The sequence below is a fragment of the Anomaloglossus baeobatrachus genome, chromosome 4, assembly GCF_048569485.1.
Source record: "Anomaloglossus baeobatrachus isolate aAnoBae1 chromosome 4, aAnoBae1.hap1, whole genome shotgun sequence".
Taxonomy (NCBI): Eukaryota; Metazoa; Chordata; class Amphibia; order Anura; family Aromobatidae; genus Anomaloglossus; species Anomaloglossus baeobatrachus.
Window position 1 is genome coordinate 419,166,112 of NC_134356.1, and position 23,091 is coordinate 419,189,202.

Sequence of the window (23,091 nt, forward strand, 5' to 3'; positions counted from 1 at the left end):
AGTAAGGGTGTCACTTGGCCGGGCTGTGGCGGGGTGATAGGTCCATCAGAGAGGTTGGGAGTACCGACAGTCGGTTTGTTGGTACGAAGTCGCTCAAGGGGAGTGGCTTCGGACTGGATGGGAACTTGTGGGCGGAGGTCCCGCAGGTTCTGGGTAGGGGTAATCAACGATGGAACGTTGTTACCCCTTACCTTGGGCTGGGTGGTCACGGCCGAGGTGGTCCTCTGGGCCGGTTTGGAGGTTACGGCCGGGGGGTTAGGAATGATGGTTGACCTCTCGGACGGATCTATCGGTGTTTCTGGTTATATGGGTATATATGTATAAGGTTAAGTTTAACAATTGAGTGGCATGTTGGGCCACGAGTTTTTGGTATACATATATACGGTAAATAAAACTGTGGCCATTCCTGCAATAAAGTCGTGGTTCTCGTCTTTATTTAGGTAGATATGGTATGGGGGTGTTTAGCATGGTAACCTGCTTATCCCTTATAGATGCGTCAAGAAGGGCAGTGAGCCCCATAGGGGTGAATGGACCCCATGACGATCGGGAGGGTGCAAGGTTAGGAAGGGGTTAATTGGATTACATGGATAGGGGATATATGGGGCTATAGGATTGGTAGAAGGGAGCTGTAAGGGGATTGGAGGGGAGCAAGGAAGGGGTGGGGGGTTTGTGGGAGGTATAAGAGAGGGGGTGTACTGATTACCTCCCCTTTTGTCGCCGGAAAGTTGTGTTCCACCCGTCCGCCCTGATATATGTATATGTTTATAAAAAAAAAAAATAATGAAAAGTTGATGGTTTTTCAAAAAAAAAAAAAAAAGCATATAAAAAAAAAAATAAAAAAAAAAAGGAAGAAAGGAGAACACAAGGTTGATTTGCCAATTTTGTTGTTGTCACAGCGGGGTGATAGGTCCGTCAGAGAGGTTGGGAGTACCGACAGTCGGTTTGTTGGTACGAAGTCGCTCAAGGGGAGTGGCTTCGGACTGGATGGGAACTTGTGGGCGGAGGTCCCGCAGGTTCTGGGTAGGGGTAATCAACGATGGAACGTTGTTACCCCTCACCTTGGGCTGGGTGGTCACGGCCGAGGTGGTCCTCTGGGCCGGTTTGGAGGTTACGGCCGGGGGGTTAGGAATGATGGTTGGCCTCTCGGACGGATCTATCGGTGTTTCTGGTTATACGGGTATATATGTATAAAGTTAAGTTTAACAATTGAATGGCATGTTGGGCCACGAGTTTTTGGTATACATATATACGGTAAATAAAACTGTGGCCATTCCTGCAATAAAGTCGTGGTTCTCGTCTTTATTTAGGTAGATATGGTATGGGGGTGTTTAGCATGGTAACCTGCTTATCCCTTATAGATGCGTCAAGGCATGTGCACACATTCAGTATTTGGTGAGAATTTTACCTCAGGATTTGTAAGCTAAGGCTGGAAACACATCTATGCGAGTAAAATCGGTCCGACTGGGCTGAAAAAAACTCGGCTGATTTTAGTTCACGTTAGGTCCGAGTGCAACGCAAGTGCGATGCTTTTTCTGAATAAATTAATGATTTTACTAGCGTGTGTAATGCGTAATTTTTACTATGTCATCTGCCATTCAGCTCTGCTACATGGGCGCTGACAGCAGACACAGAACAGCCATGTAGCAGAGCTGAATGGCAGATGACAGCAGACACAGACAGAGCCGCACAATCAGAATGAACTCGGGTGAACTTCACCCGACTTCATTGTCATGCCGCGGCTCTGTCTGTGCCGCGTCCTGATTAGCGGTCACCCGTGAAGGGCTCACCGGTGACCGCTAATCCCCCGAGTGACTGAAGTTAGCAGCCCTCTCTCATACTCACCGATCCCCGATCCCCGGCGCGGCGCTGTATGGCGTTCACACTGCTGCGGCGGCTTTTACTATTTTGAAAAAGCCGGCCGCTCATTAAACAATCTCGTATTCCCTGCTTTCCCCGCCCATAGGCGCCTATGATTGGTTGCAGTGAGACACGCCCCCACGCTGAGTGACAGGTGTCTCACTGCACCCAATCACAGCAGCCGGTGGGCGGGTCTATACTGTGCAGTGAAATAAATAATTAAATAATTAAAAAAAACGGCGTGCGGTCCCCCCAATTTTAATACCAGTCAGATAAAGCCATACGGCTGAAGGCTGGTATTCTCAGGATGGGGAGCTCCACGTTATGGGGAGCCCCCCAGCCTAACAATATCAGTCAGCAGCCGCCCAGAATTGCCGCATACATTAGATGAGACAGTTCTGGGACTGTACCCGGCTCTTCCCGATTTGCCCTGGTGCGTTGGCAAATCGGGGTAATAAAGAGTTAATGGCAGCCCATAGCTGCCACTAAATCCTAGATTAATCATGTCAGGCGTCTCCCCGAGATACCTTCCATGATTAATCTGTAAGTTACAGTAAATAAACACACACACCTGAAAAAATCATTTATTAGAAATAAAAAACATTAACAAATTCCCTGGTTCACCAATTTAATAAGCCCCAAAAAGCCCTCAGGCTCTGGCCCTGGGAACTGTAGCCTTGGCGGTGACTGTGCTTCCCTCTACGGTGTGAGCTGTTGCCTTCAATCGGGTCTTGGCTGCTGGGAAACCCCGGAGGTTCCCTTCGCTAACGGATTTGACTGGTTTTACGGCGACTCCTAGCCTGGTCGGGGTCCGTAGGCCCTGCCGAATGGTGCTGGCTTCTCTTCACTCCCCGATCCGGTACCGGCGGGTCACCGCCCGTCCCCGGTCCGTACGGTTCACTCCAATCAGCCTCTCCTTCAGACAGTCACCACCGTCTGCCAACCTTGCTGGGTGCCCGGGCCACACACCCGGACACGGTCAGTCTCCTCTCCTACCACTTCCCTCTCCAAAACTAAACTGAAACTCTTCCCGCCTGCAGGACTGTGAACTCCTCGGTGGGCGGGACCAACCGCCTGGCCCACCCCCTAGTGTGGACATCAGCCCCTGGAGGAAGGCAACAAGGATTTGCATTTGACTTAGGTGTGCCTAGCCGGGGTGTGGGGTATGTTGGTGTAGTACCTGTGACGACCTGGCTTGTCCAGGGCACCACACATGCAATATACATCACTGCACCCCCTATATACTACACATGCAATATTCATCACAACACCCTATATACTACACATGCAATATACATCACAACACCCCCTTTATACTACACATGCAATATACATCACTACACCCCTATATACTACACATGCAATATACATCAACATTAATCACTCACCTCTCCCTCCCGCCGCTGTTCTTCTAGGGGCCCCTGCTGTTCTTCTAGGGGCCCCTGCTGCTGCTGTTCTTCTAGGGGCCCCCGCTGCTGCAGTTCTTCTAGGGGCCCCCGCCGCTGCTGTTCTTCTAGGGACCCCCGCCGCTGCTGTTCTTCTTCTGTTCGGGACCCCGCCGCCGCTGCTCTTGTACGGGTCCAGGCAGCGCTGCTTCTTCTGCCGGTAACTTTTAAATGACACGTGTGTGCCGTACTGACGACATCAGGGCGCGCGTGTGTCACAGAGGAAGTGTCGGCAGGGAACAAAGGACAAATTCCTGCGTTCGGCTGCCTGCACTGACTGTGCGGAGCTGCAGGATTGCTCCTTGCCCCGCCCGCTGCTTGTGATGAGGGCGATCTGACCAGGGGCCTCCTGGACCCTGGAGCTCCGGACAACAGGTCAGATTGCCCTCATTACTGACCGGGGAGTAATGGCGCCCTAAACCTTCGGGCTCCCCCCTAAACCGGCTGCACATGCGATATGTCCGCCAGTGGGCTCAACCATATATTACAGTGTCTTGGAAACAAAGAAAACAGAAGGCTCATCGTAATCAAATTTAGATAAAACGTTTCCCATATTCTAACAGAAATATATATCTGTCTACGATACATTTTCAGTTCAAGTTTGCCCTACAGAGGTTATTTACTTAAGTGGAACTGTCAGCGCTCCTGACTTCTACTTAGGCTGGTTTCACACTACGTTTATTTAACATCCGTCCTTAACGTTATTTTAGCGGAAATACGGATCCTGCTTTTACAGCAAATAACGTATGCAAACGCATCTGTTATTTTGCAGGATCCTGTCACTGGATGTTTAGGGGCGGGCATTGGAGTCATGTGATCAGGAGTGAGGGGAACTAGACTGGGAGCCGGCTTCTGACAGCTGCAGACGCTGGTAACCAAGGTAAACATCGGCCTTGGATACCCGATATTTATCTTGGTTACGAGTGTCTGCAGCTGCTAGGAGCAGGGCTGCCTGCACACGTAACCAACGTAAACATCGGGTAACTAAGAGAAGTGGTTACCCGATATTTACCTTGGTTACGAGTGTCCGCAGCTCTCAGGTGGGAGAGAGAGGAAGGGGAGGAAGGGGGAAAGACAGAGATAGAGAGAGAGAGGGTGAGGGAGGGAGGAGGAGAGAGAGACAGATCACGCGAGACTGGTTCTGGGCATGCTCAGTACTTTCTGGGCATGCTCAGTACAAAAGCAGGATCTTGTCTATCAGCACGCCAGCGTTCACCTGCGTTCGCGTGCTGTTTAGTCAGGATCCAGCAATTTGCAGTATTTGGACGCAGCTCAAAAACGCTACAAGTAGCGTTTTTGAAACATGTTAAAAAACTGCAAGTCGCTGGATCCTCACTACAACGCACGCAAACGCAGGTGAACGGATGTTAACGCGAGTCCATTGCAAATGCATTGAAATGAAAACGCATTTGCACTGGATCCGCTTTTCCGCTAAAAAAACGTTATGGACGGATGTTAAATAAACGTAGTGTGAAACCAGCCTTAGCCAATAGCCATGAAATTGAACTCCTTATCTTCTCTTAAAACCTTTGAAGAAATTGACAACTGGGTGTTTGTGGCGCCCCTGACCTGGTCAGGCACCACTGAGTACTGCACCCATGCTGGGGACAGTACAATACAGGTAATCCAGAAGGCTGACCGAGGTGTGACTACACAGGCGCATAGTGATCAGGTCTCACACATGTACCTATGAGAGGACCCCTGGGGATCCCAGGAGGGGGAAAAGCCTTCACCTTCACTGGAATAGTGGAGGGGGCCAAAAGCCTCCATCTCCTCTCAAGGGGTGTGGTAAGAGAGCCTGGTTGCTAGGTGGTGTAGGCAAGAACAGGAGAGGAGGAGCAGTGAGCCAGTTCAGTGCAGAGTCCAGGGAGCTCGAGTGAGGAGCAGATCCCGTGGGCTGCTGTAGTCTGACAGCGTCCGCGCAGTGGCTACCGACGGGGGAGAACGGTCACCTAGGAGGGCTACCCGAAACCCATCTCCAGCTAGAGAGAGAGCACAGAGTGGGAAGTAAGGAGACTGCTAGGGAGAACCAGGCCCAAACGGGCGGCAGATCCCGGAGCGGGGATAGATCCACCTTTCCCTGCTAAACCTGCCGGTGTGGGGCCCTCAAAGCCCACACCACAACACCTAAAAGCCGCAGCCACGTAGCCACAGTTAGGGCCCATAGTTCACAGGAGGCAAGCAGCTGGAGTGATCTGGCCCAGGCAACAAGCAAACGGCAAACGAAGGGGAGAGAGGCTTCAGCAACTTCCCTGGGTGACCCCCATAGGGACTAAAAGTCGGGGTTACCCCAAACCACCAAGGGCTAAGGAAGGCGAGTTGGTAGTCACCATCAGAAGTCAGCCTGAAGGATACCTGGTTCCCGCCTGGTTCATCCCAGCTACGCCCGGGTTACTCACCCTGCCACCTGAAGTGAGTAAAACCCCTGAAAGACATCCTGCGTGTGTGGAGTTATTCTGCGCCTTGTGGTACTACGCACCTACACAGGGCCCTGGGGCTTGCCTCACTCTCAGGAGGCTATTCCAACTAACTGCACTTACCATCAGCCCCAGGCGTCCCTCAACCTGCAGTGGCGGTCCCCACTGACCGCAATACTGAGAGTGGCGTCACGACAAATAGAAGATCTCCTACCAGTGACAAGATCCAGACTGACAGCGGAGTCCCTGAAGGTAATGCACCGACACAGCGTTCTCGGGGCCCGACATCTGGCGTCACGAACAGGATAAGGACTAGACCTGTTCAGACAGGTGACCATGTGCCTGGGCGGTCCGCTTGAAAAATTGGAAGCGCCGCCATATTGCCACCATGAAAAGCGCGCTGAAAAACAACAGCAGCCCGCGCTGGGAGAAGTTACCGCCCACGAAGAGGTGTGGCTACCCAGAGATCCCCTGCAGAGTTCTGACCTCGCTTGTGGAGAGAGCGGAAGCGTCCAGAGACGGCGGAACGGAAAAGAAGCCAGCAGCTTGTGGCTAGAGAAAATGGCGTCTGAATGCAGAGACCCAGAGCCAGGCTCCGCTGCCTGGTGGTGTCGGGAGCTTGCTGAGTTCTGCGACCAACTGGAAGCCAGGGTCGGAAGGCTGATCAGAGAGGGACGGACGGAGTTTCTGTGGATGACCGCGGCGGTTCAGGCCTATGAGGGGAGAGCCGCGCGCCGAGTGCCAGACCGGGCGGTGACGACTCAGACCCCGATGCTGCCACCGATGGGTGAGTCCAGTGATGCCCCTGCCGGCGCGAGTGCCCCGACCCCTGCTGCCACGCCCGCAGTCCCTGAAGAGGCGCCCGGCGCGGCGACGCTGAGCCAGGCCGCAACCACGCCAGGTGCGGCCCGCCAAGCCCCGGCCGCCGCAGCGATGCCCTGCTCGGCCCACCAAGACCCGGTCCCTGCGGCAACGCCCAGTCCGGCCCGCAGAGAACCGGCAGCCACCGCGACCCTCATCCACGCCGCAGGTGTGACGCTGACCCAGGCCGCCGCCTTGCTAGGCCCGGCCCGCCAAGACCCCACCGCAGCAGCAACGCTCGTCCGCGCCGCAAGTGAGGTGCTGAACCAGGCCGCAGCCCCGCCAGGTGCGGCCCGCCAAGCTCCGATCGCTGCAGCGACGCCCAGCCCAGCCTGCCAAGACCCCATCGCAGCTGCGACGCCGATCCAAGCTGCGCCAGAAACGCCCATCCAGGCCGCCGCCATGCCAGGCGCGGCCCGCCAAGACCAGGCCGCCGCCATATCGGGCGCGGCCCGCCAAGAAAAGACAGACGTATCATTGTTTACCCCGGCCTGCAAGGCCAGAGCAGACACCGCTCCCCAGTCCAAGGAGGTCCCTGCTAGGAAGTCCCTGGTAGGTGAGGACCCCGCATACTGGCAGCTGAAGGCTGACCTGGAGGCCAAGTTCCCACAGGAGATGGTGGACCGGTACATGCTACCTCCGCATACCCCCAAGAGGATTCCGGCAACCCCTGCAGCAACCACGCCAAAGAGTCCCCCGCCTGGGCCTGCTGAAGAAAGTCCATCCCCAGCACTGCCACCAAAGGAGTGCTTAGAAGAACTAAGGGGGAGGGGAGGCCAGGAGGCTGAGGAGCTGACCTCGGAGATACCAGCAGTGGATCCATGCCCAGAGCCGGAGATGTTGCCATACTCCCGCTGGGATGAAGAAGACCTGACACCGTCTGCTGAAGAAGATCTACCCAAAAGCCTCACCTGGGAGCTTGTAAGCTGTACCTCGCAGAATCCAGTCCGCAAGACACGGCGCCGTAGCAGAACCCAGTCTTTCCCTGCACCGCCATCCCCAGAGCAGAGAGAAGTCACGGCCAGAGACCTAGAAGAAAAACGGTTCCTGAGAAGAGCCAAGGCACAGGTCAGAGGACCCCTTTGTAGAGGAATTGTGGAAGACTTTAGCCTGAAGTCAGGATACGGATTCATCGTTGCACCTGGTATAAAGGAAGGCATTTTTGTCAATAGACGAGACGTCAGAGCCCACTTGCCCAGAGGACATCCTGGAAGAAACTTAAAGATGGGAGACTCCGTACAATTTACCATGCATCAAGGAGAAAGAGGCTGGTATGCGTTAGATGTAGCACCATGTCCTAAAGAAGAAGAAAGGAAAGACAGCGATAAAGAAAGAAAAGACAAAGGACCTACTGACGAGACTACCACAGACGAAGAAAGAGGTCAAGGAAGCAACAGGTGCCGCAGCCCTACAGGCCCAAGCCCTGGTGAAGAGGAGTCTGCATAAGTTCATGTAAAGTAAAGCAAGTTACCAGTTTGAAAAGTTTGTTTTGCAACGTTTTACAAGTTTAAGCAATGTGCCCACATAAACTAATGTGAGAAATGAACCTTAAGGCTATGAACTGGCTATAGCCACAAACTCTCGCAGTGTAAATAGTTACACCAGAGGGCACCACCACCACCAGAGCCAGCCTGTTTAGGGGCTTGGCTCGTCTGCAACCAGGGAGCACGTCCGTATATAGGGCCTTGGCTCACCTGCAACCAGAGAGCATGCCTGTTTATGGGGCCTGGCTCTCCACCACAAAGAGGGTACCTGGTCAGCACCAACTGTGGAGGCTGCCTCTACATCCTGCCAGAAGAGGCTGAAGGCGCGGCTCCACCAGGCCAGGTATACCCTGAAACCGCCAGCCCATGTAAGCCGCCTCTACATCCTGCCAGAAGTGGCTGAAGGCGCGGCCAACGTGAGAGGGTTTTGGGTGGGTTAACGGACTTGTGGGTGGAGGGTGGTGATGTCTGGTACCTGGTGGTTTTAAAAATGTTTTACATGTTTTAATGTTTTATGCATTTTAAAATGTTGTCTTGCAGCCCGAGGACGTGCTGGTGATAACTAAGGGGGAATGTGGCGCCCCTGACCTGGTCAGGCACCACTGAGTACTGCACCCATGCTGGGGACAGTACAATACAGGTAATCCAGAAGGCTGACCGAGGTGTGACTACACAGGCGCATAGTGATCAGGTCTCACACATGTACCTATGAGAGGACCCCTGGGGATCCCAGGAGGGGGAAAAGCCTTCACCTTCACTGGAATAGTGGAGGGGGCCAAAAGCCTCCATCTCCTCTCAAGGGGTGTGGTAAGAGAGCCTGGTTGCTAGGTGGCGTAGGTAAGAACAGGAGAGGAGGAGCAGTGAGCCAGTTCAGTGCAGAGTCCAGGGAGCTCGAGTGAGGAGCAGATCCCGTGGGCTGCTGTAGTCTGACAGCGTCCGCGCAGTGGCTACCGACGGGGGAGAACGGTCACCTAGGAGGGCTACCCGAAACCCATCTCCAGCTAGAGAGAGAGCACAGAGTGGGAAGTAAGGAGACTGCTAGGGAGAACCAGGCCCAAACGGGCGGCAGATCCCGGAGCGGGGATAGATCCACCTTTCCCTGCTAAACCTGCCGGTGTGGGGCCCTCAAAGCCCACACCACAACACCTAAAAGCCGCAGCCACGTAGCCACAGTTAGGGCCCATAGTTCACAGGAGGCAAGCAGCTGGAGTGATCTGGCCCAGGCAACAAGCAAACGGCAAACGAAGGGGAGAGAGGCTTCAGCAACTTCCCTGGGTGACCCCCATAGGGACTAAAAGTCGGGGTTACCCCAAACCACCAAGGGCTAAGGAAGGCGAGTTGGTAGTCACCATCAGAAGTCAGCCTGAAGGATACCTGGTTCCCGCCTGGTTCATCCCAGCTACGCCCGGGTTACTCACCCTGCCACCTGAAGTGAGTAAAACCCCTGAAAGACATCCTGCGTGTGTGGAGTTATTCTGCGCCTTGTGGTACTACGCACCTACACAGGGCCCTGGGGCTTGCCTCACTCTCAGGAGGCTATTCCAACTAACTGCACTTACCATCAGCCCCAGGCGTCCCTCAACCTGCAGTGGCGGTCCCCACTGACCGCAATACTGAGAGTGGCGTCACGACAAATAGAAGATCTCCTACCAGTGACAAGATCCAGACTGACAGCGGAGTCCCTGAAGGTAATGCACCGACACAGCGTTCTCGGGGCCCGACATGTTCACAGGTTGTGCCCTTGCATAGTCTCAAATTGTCTAATTAGTGCTGCCATTGTCAGACGATGTAGGGACACAACCCTTTGGCAAGGGAAATGTTAACTCCAATTGTCAGTTTAGTCATACATATTCAGGAGAAACAGAGGAATGGCACAACAGAGTTCTAAGAAACAATGAATCAGGAGTGTTACATGGGGAATAGATATTTCATAAATGTCAGGAATTGTGAGAGGTCCTCTTTACATGATATTTTACATGTAATAATATAATAAATAAAACTGAGTAACTTTGTAAATACATTGCTTTACTTTGTTTAAGCAATCTGTACTGGATCGCTCAGGCAAACGGCGGTATGGGATGTACAGTACACTGTGCGATCTGTACTGGATCACTCAGGCAGACCGTGGTCTGTGATGTACACTGTACGATCTGTACTGGATCGCTCAGGCAGACCATGGTCTGTGATGTACACTGTACGATCTGTACTGGATCGCTCAGGCAGACCGTGGTCTGTGATGTACACTGTACGATCTGTACTGGATCGCTCAGGCAGACCATGGTCTGTGATGTACACTGTACGATCTGTACTGGATCGCTCAGGCAGACCGTGGTCTGTGATGTACACTGTACGATCTGTACTGGATCGCTCAGGCAGACCATGGTCTGTGATGTACACTGTACGATCTGTACTGGATCGCTCAGGCAGACCATGGTCTGTGATGTACACTGTACGATCTGTACTGGATCGCTCAGGCAGACCATGGTCTGTGATGTACACTGTACGATCTGTACTGGATCACTCAGGCAGACTGTGGTCTGTGATGTACACTGTACGATCTGTACTGGATCGCTCAGGCAGACCGTGGTCTGTGATGTACACTGTACGATCTGTACTGGATCGCTCAGGCAGACCATGGTCTGTGATGTACACTGTACGATCTGTACTGGATCGCTCAGGCAGACCGTGGTCTGTGATGTACACTGTACGATCTGTACTGGATCGCTCAGGCAGACCATGGTCTGTGATGTACACTGTACGATCTGTACTGGATTGCTCAGGCAGACCATGGTCTGTGATGTACACTGTACGATCTGTACTGGATCGCTCAGACAGACCGTGGTCTGTGATGTACACTGTACGATCTGAACTGGATCGCTCAGACAGACCGTGGTTTGTGATGTACACTGTACGATCTGTAATGGATCGCTCAGGCAGACCGTGGTCTGTGATGTACACTGTACGATCTGTACTGGATCGCTCAGACAGACCGTGGTCTGTGATGTACACTGTACGATCTGTACTGGATCGCTCAGACAGACCGTGGTCTGTGATGTACACTGTACGATCTGTACTGGATTGCTCAGGTAGACCGTGGTCTGTGATGTACACTGTACGATCTGTACTGGATCGCTCAGACAGACCGTGGTCTGTGATGTACTGTCACGCTTCCCAGTCCCCGGGCCCCGCACTCAGGTCCCCGTGGCCCGCTCCCCGGTTCCCGCCGGCGTCCCCTGCTCACCACCCTGGTCCCGTCCTCCTCGCCTGCACCCTCCTTGTGTCCTGCTCCCCGCTCCCGGCGCTCCTCTGCGACATGGGACACACAGCCGGGCGCTCCTGCTTCCTCCTCACCGCTTCCTGGACTGGCTTCTGGCACACGGGCCTCGCGCATGCGCATTAGGGCGCGCGCGCGGTCATTGACCCTCTCTTAAAGGGCCAGCACCCAGAAACAGGATATTGCATAGACAGGTACAGGGTATATTAGGTTTCTCTTTCCTGGTGGGCGGGGCCTGTTCTACGTGTTTAACAAGCTAGTGTTCAGGTCCCCGTATTGCTTTACCCTGTGCTTTGCCCTGTATTAACCCTGTCTGTCTCGCAGAGCCTGTCCTGCCGCGCCAGCCGCTCCGAACCAAGTCCATCCCTGGACCCTGACGGTGACTTCGGCGGATGTTCCACCACCTCAGCAACTCCGCCAGTCTCCAGTCCCTGGCTTCGTTCGGTGACCCGCCCCATCGCTCAGCAGGTTCCGGATTCCGCCTGACCCTACAACCCGGCCTCGGACCCTGAGCCTCGTCACCCGGACTACCGTCCAGTACTCCGTGTGTTCAGCAACATCCACCTTTCCTGCTCCTCTACGGACTGTCTGGCTACCCATAGTGCTTCGGCTGCCGTGCATCAGGACCCTCTGGCGGGGTGACCGGCCTGGCTGCCTCCTCAGGGGAAATCGGTGTACGGTCCAGTGCTTCCACCATCCGGACGTAACATGTACACTGTACTGGATCGCTTAGGCAGACCGTGGTCTGTGATGTACACTGTACGATCTGTACTGGATCGCTCAGGCAGACCACAGTATGTGATGTACACTGTACGATCTGTACTGGATCGCTCAGACAGACCGTGGTCTGTGATGTACACTGTACGATCTGTACTGGATCGCTCAGACAGACCGTGGTCTGTGATGTACACTGTACGATCTGTACTGGATCGCTCAGACAGACTGTGGTCTGTGATGTACACTGTACGATCTGTACTGGATCGCTCAGGCAGACCGTGGTCTGTGATGTACACTGTACGATCTGTACTGGATCGCTCAGACAGACCGTGGTCTGTGATGTACACTGTACGATCTGAACCGGATCGCTCAGACAGACCGTGGTCTGTGATGTACACTGTACGATCTGTACTGGATCGCTCAGGCAGACCGCGGTCTGTGATGTACACTGTACGATCTGTACTGGATCGCTCAGGCAGACATTAGTATGCGATGTACACTGTACGATCTGTACTGGATCGCTCAGGCAGACCGTGGTCTGTGATGTACACTGTACGATCTGTACTGGATCGCTCAGGCAGACCATGGTCTGTGATGTACACTGTACGATCTGTACTGGATCGCTCAGACAGACCGTGGTCTGTGATGTACACTGTACGATCTGAACTGGATCGCTCAGACAGACCGTGGTCTGTGATGTACACTGTACGATCTGTACTGGATCGCTCAGGCAGACCGTGGTCTGTGATGTACACTGTACGTTCTGTACTGGATCGCTCAGACAGACCGTGGTCTGTGATGTACACTGTACGATCTGTACTGGATCGCTCAGACAGACCGTTGTCTGTGATGTACACTGTACGATCTGTACTGGATCGCTCAGACAGACCGTGGTCTGTGATGTACACTGTACGATCTGTACTGGATCGCTCAGACAGACCGTGGTCTGTGATGTACACTGTACGATCTGTACTGGATCGCTCAGGCAGACCGCAGTATGTGATGTACACTGTACGATCTGTACTGGATCGCTCAGACAGACCGTGGTCTGTGATGTACACTGTACGATCTGTACTGGATCGCTCAGACAGACCGTGGTCTGTGATGTACACTGTACGATCTGTACTGGATCGCTCAGACAGACCGTGGTCTGTGATGTACACTGTACGATCTGTACTGGATCGCTCAGACAGACCGTGGTCTGTGATGTACACTGTACGATCTGTACTGGATCGCTCAGACAGACCGTGGTCTGTGATGTACACTGTACGATCTGTACTGGATCGCTCAGGCAGACTGTGGTCTATGATGTACACTGTACGATCTGTACTGGATCGCTCAGGCAGACCATGGTCTGTGATGTACACTGTACGATCTGTACTGGATCGCTCAGACAGACCGTGGTCTGTGATGTACACTGTACGATCTGTACTGGATCGCTCAGGCAGACCGTGGTCTGTGATGTACACTGTACGATCTGTACTGGATCGCTCAGGCAGACCGTGGTCTGTGATGCACACTGTACGATCTGTACTGGATCGCTGAGGCAGAGCGTTGTCTGTGATGGACACTGAGCAATCTGTACTGGATCGCTCAGACAGACCGTGATATGCGATGTACACTGAGCTATCTGATGTTATGTACATGGTACGATCTGTACTGGATCGCTTAGGCAGACCATGGTATGTGATGTACACTGAGTGATGTTTACTGGCATTGTTCTTGGAAGTGCTAGTTCTGTTTACACGAGATGATGCACCAGCAAAAACAACGATCAGTTGCGCTGCACAAATGATTATTCATCATTTTGATGATTTGTCGAGTGATTGGCAGCTTGTTTTAATTGTGAGATTATCATGATCAGGCATTCTTAGGAATGCTCGTTCATGATAAACTTTAAATTTAAATGAAGCATGACATAGTTGTTGGCCAAATGCTCATTAGGTGAATAACGCTCTCTTCCAACTCCCCTACACACACACATGAGTGCTCGGCACAGCTGATCCTTTGTGTGTTTTTAATGTGGACATAGGAGAATTCCACTGCCAGACAGCTCTGGCAGGGGCTTATCTCCCAGAGAAGGGCAGAGCATAATGTATTATATAGTGTAATGTATTGTATAGTGTATAATGCTTTAATCTACTGTGTATGATGGCATGAAAGGGGTTGTCCTGGACTTTTATCTTGATAACTCAGGATAGGTCATCAATATATAATCGGTGGAGGTGCAACACCTGGTATGCCCACCAATCAGGTGTTCCTGTTGCCGCCACCAGCCTGATATTCCAAGTTGTAGAGCAGTGCCTGTTGATAGAATAGTGGCTGGAGATGAGTACTGCACATCTACCCTTTATTGGAATACAGAGGCCACTATGCAGATGATGGAGCACAAGCAGCGAGGGTGCCTGGTATCACACCCCAAGCAATCAGATATCGATCATCTATCCTTAATCCCAGATAATTGTTTAATAAAATGCACTAAGACACATTTGATCATTTTTTAGACTAAAATTCTGCTGAGAAAGTGATTACATTTTTAATAGTAATTAGCTTATATCTTTAAGGGTCTCCCAACTCTTAAGCGGGCTTTACCCGCTACGAGATCGCTACAGCGATCTCGTTGAGGGTCACGGATTTTGTGACGCACATCCGGCCGCATTAGCGATGCCGTTGCATGTGACACCAATAAGCGATTTTGCATCGTCGCAAAAACGTGCAAAATCGTTCATTGGCAACATGGGGGTCCATTCTCAATATCGTTACTGCAACAGTAACAAAGTTGTTCCTCGTTCCTGCGGCAGCACACATCGCTCCGTGTGACACCGCAGGAACAAGGAACCTCTCCTTACCTGCCTCCCGGCCACAATGTGGAAGGAAGGAGGTGGGCGGGATGTTCGTCCCACTCATCTCCGCCCCTCCGCTTCTATTGGGTGGCGGTTCATTGACGCTGCAGTGACGTTGCTGTGACGCTGAACGAACCGCCCCCTTAGAAAGGAGGCGGTTCGCCGGTCACAGCGACGTCGCAGGGAAGGTAAGTAGTGTGACGGGTCCGGGCGATGTTGTGCGACACGGGCAGCGATTTGCCCGTGTCACACAACAGATGGGGGCGGGTACGCAAGATTGCAATATCGGTACCAATATCGCAGTGTGTAAAGCGGCCTTTATTTCAATGGTAAATTTTGGGGGTAAAGAGGGTGTTATACGCAGCGATATCACTAGCGATATCGCTGGTGAAAGCATCCGCACCGGTCGTTTGTGTGTCACGGGCAAATCGCTGCTCGTGCCACACAATATCGTTCGGAGCCATCACACAGGACTTACCTGCCTAGCGAAGTCACTGTTGCCGGTGAACCACCTCCTTTCTAAGGGGGCGGTTCGTGCAGCATCACAGCGACGTCACTAAGTGGCCGCCTAATAGAAGCAAAGGGGCAGAGATGAGCGGGACGTATCATCCCGCCCACCTCCTTCCTTCCCCATTGCCGGCGGCCGCAGGTAAGCTGCAGTTCGTCGTTCCCGTGTCACACGTAGCGATGTGTGCTGCCTCGGGAACGACGAAAAAGCCTGCGTCATCAACAATCAATGATTTTTTAAAAAGGAACAATGTGTCAACGATGGACTATTTGGTGAGTATTTTCCATAGTTAACGGTCGTTCGTGCGTGCCACACGCAATGATGTCGCTAACGATGCCGGATGTGCGTCACGGAATCCGTGACCCCGGCGATATATCGTTAGATACGTCGCTGCGTGTGACGGGGCCTTAAGAAGGATGTGCAGTTTCAACCAATCCAATCCTTTCTTCCCAAAGATAAGCTGCTATACAGATTTCAGAGTTTTATTCCCCTGTCCAAATTGAAATGAACATGCATGTATGGCTGAACCAGTATGCATGTTATAGAAGAGTCAGGATAAATACCTGTTCACTTCAACTGAAATAAATTGGAATAATAAACCAAGCAAGGTTATTGCAGGCAGGCAGTGACATGGCACAGTACTGCACACAACTAAGAATTCTACAAAATGACTGGAAATAATGCTAAGTATGCTCACATCCATACACTGATATGTATGCTCCAACCTTCTTTTTTATTGTGTCTCTAACGACAATCTAAGCTATAACAGACGCCCTCAAATAATAAGTGGGGTGTAAATATCCATGATTACATTTCACTCTGAACAATGCATACTTTTATCCATAGAGTGCAAGTGAAGTCATAATTAGGCTACAATCCCACCACAAGGATCAGATGAGGTTTTAACACTGCAGAATTTCTGCACATCTAGGATACTTGCATTATTTCATTGGGTTTTTGTCTGCGTTTTTGACGTTGTATATTAATCACATTTTTTATTCTGCACTTTTTGCCTCTGTTTCGTGCGACATCCTTTAAATAAAGTGATTTTGTTTTTGAAACTTCCTGGTATTGACATCATTAGGTACAGATTACATGCGTTTTTGGTGAGTTTCCGCCAAGTAAATGCACCAAAAACAAATATGTGTCATTTTCCTCCGGATTTTCCGCATCTAATGTACAGAAAACTGAGTGTTGCCACAAGAGAAAAACGCAGTGCAAGTGTATTTACACAGCGTAAAAAGAAGCACAGTGGACATGAGATTTCCATTAATCCCATCCACTTTGCTCGTACTGTAAAATGCAGCATGTTGGAAGCAGCAGAGTCAGAAGGCTAGTAATACTGACCGTGGGCACGTACCCTAACAGGTTTAGCATCTGATCTAAGGACATCAAAGCTATGCTTTTGATTTATAGCCACAATCACACATTGAAACATAAGCAAACCTGTAAAGTCCAGAACTTTAATGACACTTTACCCTAAGGGCAAAGTTCACAATGGTTCCTCCGCGCTATCATAATATGCAATGTGCCCATGTTAAATCTGAACTCAGGGTTAGTTTAGCCATGTCAATCTCTATATCTGAAAGTATACACACAGGCAGTCTTTTCTAAGCCAAAAATGACCTTTGATTTCTTCATCTCTTAATGTGTGAGCATTTTTTTTTATATGAAACAGTTTATCTTCTATAACCACATAAACTGCTGTTCAGGAAACATTAATTCCAATGCTTCCATTATGTGTAAATATTTACTGGCAAAGTCATGAATAGATAAATAAATGTTTTATCTCTTTTTTATTTATGTAAATATTTTAATGGAAAGATATCCTGAAAATGAGGACAAAAGTGCCCTGTGCACTCACCAAATATCCCTTCTACTCTTCAGGTCAATTAGTTCTGAGTTTGTACTCACCATTGTCATCATAGTACTGGAGTGGAAGCTCCATATCCTGGTCACCTGGCTCTTGGCTTAGGCAAATAATAGGCATAAATAAGAGAGGCAGAAGGAAAGTCCATCCTGGTGACAGCATGGTGCAGTTTAGGGCATCAGCAGTGAGTGCAATCTACATGCCAATCCAGGCTGATCACTGAGCTTGCAGGTCCACTTCCTTGTGACCACATCGATGTCTCACAATAAGGTATTAGGACAACTCACACAAGTCCTGCTTTAATGGAATAAGAAGCCATGAGGTCTCCATAGAAGCACATGTTGCAGTCAGTGCATAAGTTTTCGATCCAGTAGTTTGAAGACCTGCAAAGGTGACACGCAGGAAGATGCCTTTGTCTTGCTTCAGGGCACAAATTATGAGGGCTCTCTAAGATTCCTGGGCAGGACCACCACAGCTGAGAAGCTTCACCTAAAGGTTAAAGCATTGTGAAGAAGGAAGAGGTGTTAGCTCTATGCAGAGGAGGTAAAACTGGGGTCTTTGATATTGATGGGCAGGTCACTCATCCACAAGTTTGGTCTTGTATGAGGATAGGGTTGTCATGTCCTAAGGTGCAGAAGATGCTTTGCTAGTGTCAAACCATGTTGCTTTTTACTGGCAGCTCCTGTATGTAGAGGGAAACAGCAGAGCCTCTGGTAATAAAGAATCTTTAGCAATAGACTGCTTATTTTTTGTAACTTTGTTCCCTTGTGTGCCTCTTTTTATCCCTCCCCTTCTCAGCCTTTTTCTACCTCCCTCCACACTCTTTTGCCTGTCTTTCCCTGTAATCCTTCCCCAGCTCTCCTCCTGTCTCTCCTCCCCCTCATCACTCCCAGACTTTTTCTAGCTATAGTATTCCACCCTTCTCTGATGCTCTCTCTTCTCTCCTTTTCATTATCTCACTTCTCTCCTCCCAGAGCCCTCCTCTAAATTTCGCACCAAATTCCTTTTCTGATCTCCTTATTATAGTAGCAGCTATTAGTGAGTTCAGAGGGGGAGTAAATGGGAAACTGCACATTCTGTTCACCTTAGAAAGGTAGGTCAGCAGTTATTACACAGGGATCATTTTGTAATCCTATATGCCTGTACCCTTGTGTTCCCCTGAGACTGACAGGGTTAAATTTACAATAGAAGCCACTGTGTTTAATATTACTGATCCATAAACTCTCTACTACTTGTCTATTCTAAGGCTGCATTCAGGCTGTAAAATAGCAATTCCTGGACCTCATCCAAGGCACAGAGGCACGCTGGTGTCATATTATAAGTCATAATAAGAACAGATATTTTCATTCAGGGCAGTTAATCAGTCAAGTTCCTAAATTAATATGATCTCATATTCCATACCTCATTGTCCTTGGGTAAGATTAACTTATAGCTGCACAGATACAACCATTGTGCCACCACTGCGATCAGGTTCATAATTTCATGGAACAGAAAATGTGTATTTCTCTAAACATACATATAAAATGGGAGGACAGAAAGTCCCTTGAGTGAAGTAATGTCATGAGCACACATGAAATGAGTACATTGATGACAACATGCAACTATAAATGTGTTGGATATATTAGGCATCACATGAAAAGTTTTGAAGTCAATGTGGTGAAAGGATGAAAAGTGGGCTGTAAAGATCCGAGTGGCTGACAAAGGCCAAATTATGTATGTGGATGGCTGTGATGCATTGTATTGGTCAAATATGGACAACTGGTGAACCAGTGACAGGGTCAGGAGTGCCAGGGCTCATTAATGTAAGGATCGCAGAGCTACTATAGAGAAAATTACTGTAATGCTCTCAATGATGGAAATCTGGCAAAACACAAAATGTATTGCAGCGTTCTGCATATGGGGCTGTGTGACATAGGGTGGTCTGCGTACCCCACACTTAGGGCCGCCATTAGGGCATTACAACCATGATTGGTGTATGGGGCCCGGTGAAGAAGGGAGCTCATCTGGGCATGAGGTAATTACAATGCCTTGCGAAAGTATTCGGCTCCCTTGAATTTTTCAACCTTTTCCCACATTTCAGGCTTCAAACATAAAAATAAAAAATGTATTGTTATGGTGAAGAATCAACAACAAGTGGGACACAATTGTGAAGCTGAATGAAATTTATTGCTTATTTTAAACTTTTTTAAAAAAAATAAATAACTGAAAAGTGGGGCGTGCAATATTATTCGGCCTTTTTACTTTCAGTGCAGTAAATTCACTCCAGAAGTTCATTGAGGATCTATGAATGATGCAATGTTGTCCTAAATGACTGATGATGATAAATATAAGCCCTGTGTAATCAAGTCTCCGTATAAATGCACCTGCTCTGTGATAGTGTCAGTGTTCTGTTTAAAGCACAGAGAGCATCATAAAGACCAAGAAACACAACAGGCAGGTCCGTGATACTGTTGTGGAGAAGTTTAAAGCCGGATTTGGTTACAAAAAGATTTCTAAAACTTTAAAACATCCCAAGGAGTGCTGTGCAAGCGATCATATTGAAATGGAAGGAGTATCATACCACTTCAAATCTACCAAGATCCGGCCGTCCATCCAAACTTTCATCTCAAACAAGGAGAAGACTGATCAGAGATGCAGCCAAGAGGCCCATGATCACTCTGGATGAACTGCAGAGATCTACATCTGAGGTGGGAGAGTCTGTCCATAGGACAACAATCAGTCGTACACTGCACAAATCTGGCCTTTATAGAAGAGTGGCAAGGAGAAAGCCATTCCTTTTCTGGAAATCATGTTATCATGCCCACAGGGGTGTGATAACACGTAAAGAGGGCCGACTAGTCTGGAGAATTAACACCCTTCGACAAGTCAAGGCCCTAATTAGTATAAGGAAAGTGAGGTTTATAAGTTGTTTTTTTAACATTATTAGTGAATAGTGTTATACAGAGCTGGTTAGGGAGGAAATTTGGGGATACAGGTATTATTGCTGTTGGGTTGGGGGGCATAGAAGACCTCACAGGTTCCCTTTAAGGACAAAGAGTTTAAAATGTTTACTTGGCCTCCAAATTTCCAAGTTTTTAATCTGATCAAACATCTATGTCGATGTGCTGGAAAAACAATTCAGATTTTATGAGACCCCTCACAATTTACAGACTTAAAGGATCTGTAGCCAATTCCTTGGTGCCAGTTACCACAGGACACTTCCACTCTTCTTGTTGAGGTCATGCTTCCATGGGCTAAAGTAATTTTGGCTGTATAGGAGGCCTACAAAATATTGAACAAGTTTTTCTTTTTTTTAGTTCATGGTTTGCAGTTCATTGCATACCAACTGCAGGGGGCAGGAGTAATGTGCCTCTGGGCAGAAAAAAACTGTGCGTGGCCTCAGAGGAGTCATATAGATCAAGATAATAACTACAATCCGAGGAGTCACTGTGGGGAAGCTGGAAAACAATCCCACAAGAAATTCTCAAAATATTGAGACCTTCAGGGAAAGGAGTGATGGTCGCCCGAGACAGTCACTCAATAACCTTCTTTGCCTAGAAAAATTGTTGGAGATAGATGTGCAGTCAGGCAGTGAGTCCATCAGATAACACATGGAGAAGATACTAAAGCAGAGAATGTGGACATTGGTGGACCAATTGGTATATCTCATCTCCTCTCCTCTCTCCTTCATGTAGGATCTGTCTGGGCCAATCATTGATGATTGGCCCAGACAGATCCTCCCGATGACACAACTCAACCTCCAGAGACTTCAGCTTCTCCATCTTAGCAATCTCCTCTTGTTCTTGGTTCTTGGTCTCCACTCCATGCTTCATTCTCACAATTACTATCTGATCACGAGCATATACAGCCCCTAGAGGGTGCTTGCTTTCAAAGCAAACCTCAAACATGTATTCTTTGGTGGTGAAAGTGAACTTCCGTATTGTGGCATCTTCCTTTGGAGTAAAGGATATGGCTGGAAGAGGCTATGATCTTCAAGCGGGCATTGTCCTTGTACAGTGGCTTGGACACATATCCATGCTTCATTCTCACAATTACTATCTGATCACGAGCATATACAGCCCCTAGAGGGTGCTTGCTTTCAAAGCAAACCTCAAACATGTATTCTTTGGTGGTGAAAGTGAACTTCCGTATTGTGGCATCTTCCTTTGGAGTAAAGGATATGGCTGGAAGAGGCTATGATCTTCAAGCGGGCATTGTCCTTGTACAGTGGCTTGGACACATAATGCATCTTAGTGGATGTTCTATTTCCAGCATTTGGCTGTTCATATAGCTGATCAGTGTATGTCAGCTATGCCAAAGTATAGAAATTATTTTTATATTACTTAATGTATTTTGTCATCTTATCATCTAATAATCTGTTTTTGGAAAGTAAAAGTGGTGTACTGTATCACGGCAAGTGTTTAAACCACAAAATACATCACCACATAGTTCCTTGTGTAATATCATACTTTTATTTTTAACAGGATTCACCTATCTTCTTTTACTTAATATTTTAACTTTAATGAACTGAACTCCTACATCCTTCACCCTAATTTATTTAAAAGCTACTTTTCTGCAGTGGCGTATGTACAAGTCTTTACCTTAGATACACTTTATTCAAACTATATGCTGTCTGGGAAATTGTAGTTCTTGATTGGCAAACTTAACCACTATTTTGCATTCGAAGGGTATATGTCTTGGTCCAAATCTCAGTATTGTTCTTTCAAAGTTTGTTTGCCATTTATGAAATGGGTTTGTGTGCGTGTTAATCCTAATCTAACAACAGAAAATAATAGCAAACCATGCCTCGTTCTCTTACAATTGTTGGAAGTGTTCAAATTCCTCTATGCAAGATATTTATGCCTGACTCGCAACTGTAACAGGTAAACATAATATAAGTGATATACAGTATCCTTATTATAGGACCATGACTACATATGGAGAAGTTATATTCTTCTTTACAGTTCCAAGGATACATTCATTAGTTCTGCAGAAGGTCCCATAGGCCTTGGTAACATATTCTAGTACATGCAAAAGACGTTTGATGTTTATAGACTATCTAACTGAAAATATCTTGGATACCCATAGCTTCTCACCTGAAAATTGCACTGTATGAGTCTTATCATATACAGCACATGTGCTGGTAGAAAGTTTTCTAAATTGTATTATTAAAATTAAAAATGTATATACAGTACAGACCAAACGTTTGGACACACCTTCTCATTCAAAGAGTTTTCTTTGATTTCATGACTCTAAAAATTGTAGATTCATATTGAAGGCATCAAAACTATAAATTAAAACATGTGGAATGAAATACTTTAAGTGTGAAACAACTGAAAATAGGTCTTATATTCTAGGTTTTTCAAAGTAGCCACCTTTTGCTTTGATTACTGCTTTGCACACTCTTGGCATTCTCTTGATGAGCTTCAAGAGGTAGTCACCGGAAATAGTCTTCCAACAGTCTTGAAGGAGTTCCCAGAGATGCTTAGCACTTGTTAGCCCTTTTGCCTTCACTCTGCGGTCCAGCTCACCCCAAACCATATCGATTGGGTTCAGGTCTGGTGACTGTGGAGGCCAGGTCATCTGGCATAGCACCCCATCACTCTCCTTCTTAGTCAAATAGCCATTACACAGCCTGGAGGTGTGTTTGGGGTCATTGTCCTGTTGAAAAATAAATAAATGATGGTCCAACTAAACGCAAACATGGAATAGCATGCCTCTGCAAGATGCTGTGGTAGGCATGCTGGTTCAGTAGGCCTTCAATTTTGAATAAATCCCCAACAGTGTCACCAGCAAAGCACCCCCACACCATCATACCTTCTCCTCCATGCTTCAC

General features: G+C 48.9%; 1 protein-coding gene and 1 pseudogene across 1 annotated transcript in view; both read right to left on the reverse strand.

Moving 5' to 3' along the window:
• The window catches only part of KCP (kielin cysteine rich BMP regulator), a 338,287-nt gene extending 320,311 nt beyond the window's left edge, over window positions 1-17,976 (reverse strand). Inside the window, exon 1 of the mRNA XM_075345388.1 lies at window positions 17,321-17,976. Within this exon, the coding sequence (XP_075201503.1) occupies window positions 17,321-17,438 (118 nt within the window). The 5' untranslated portion in view covers window positions 17,439-17,976. The remainder of the gene's footprint in view (window positions 1-17,320) is intronic.
• A 2,812-nt stretch (window positions 17,977-20,788) lies between these two features.
• Window positions 20,789-21,299, reverse strand: LOC142302464 (transmembrane emp24 domain-containing protein 10 pseudogene; annotated as a pseudogene).
• Window positions 21,300-23,091: the final 1,792 nt, after the last annotated feature.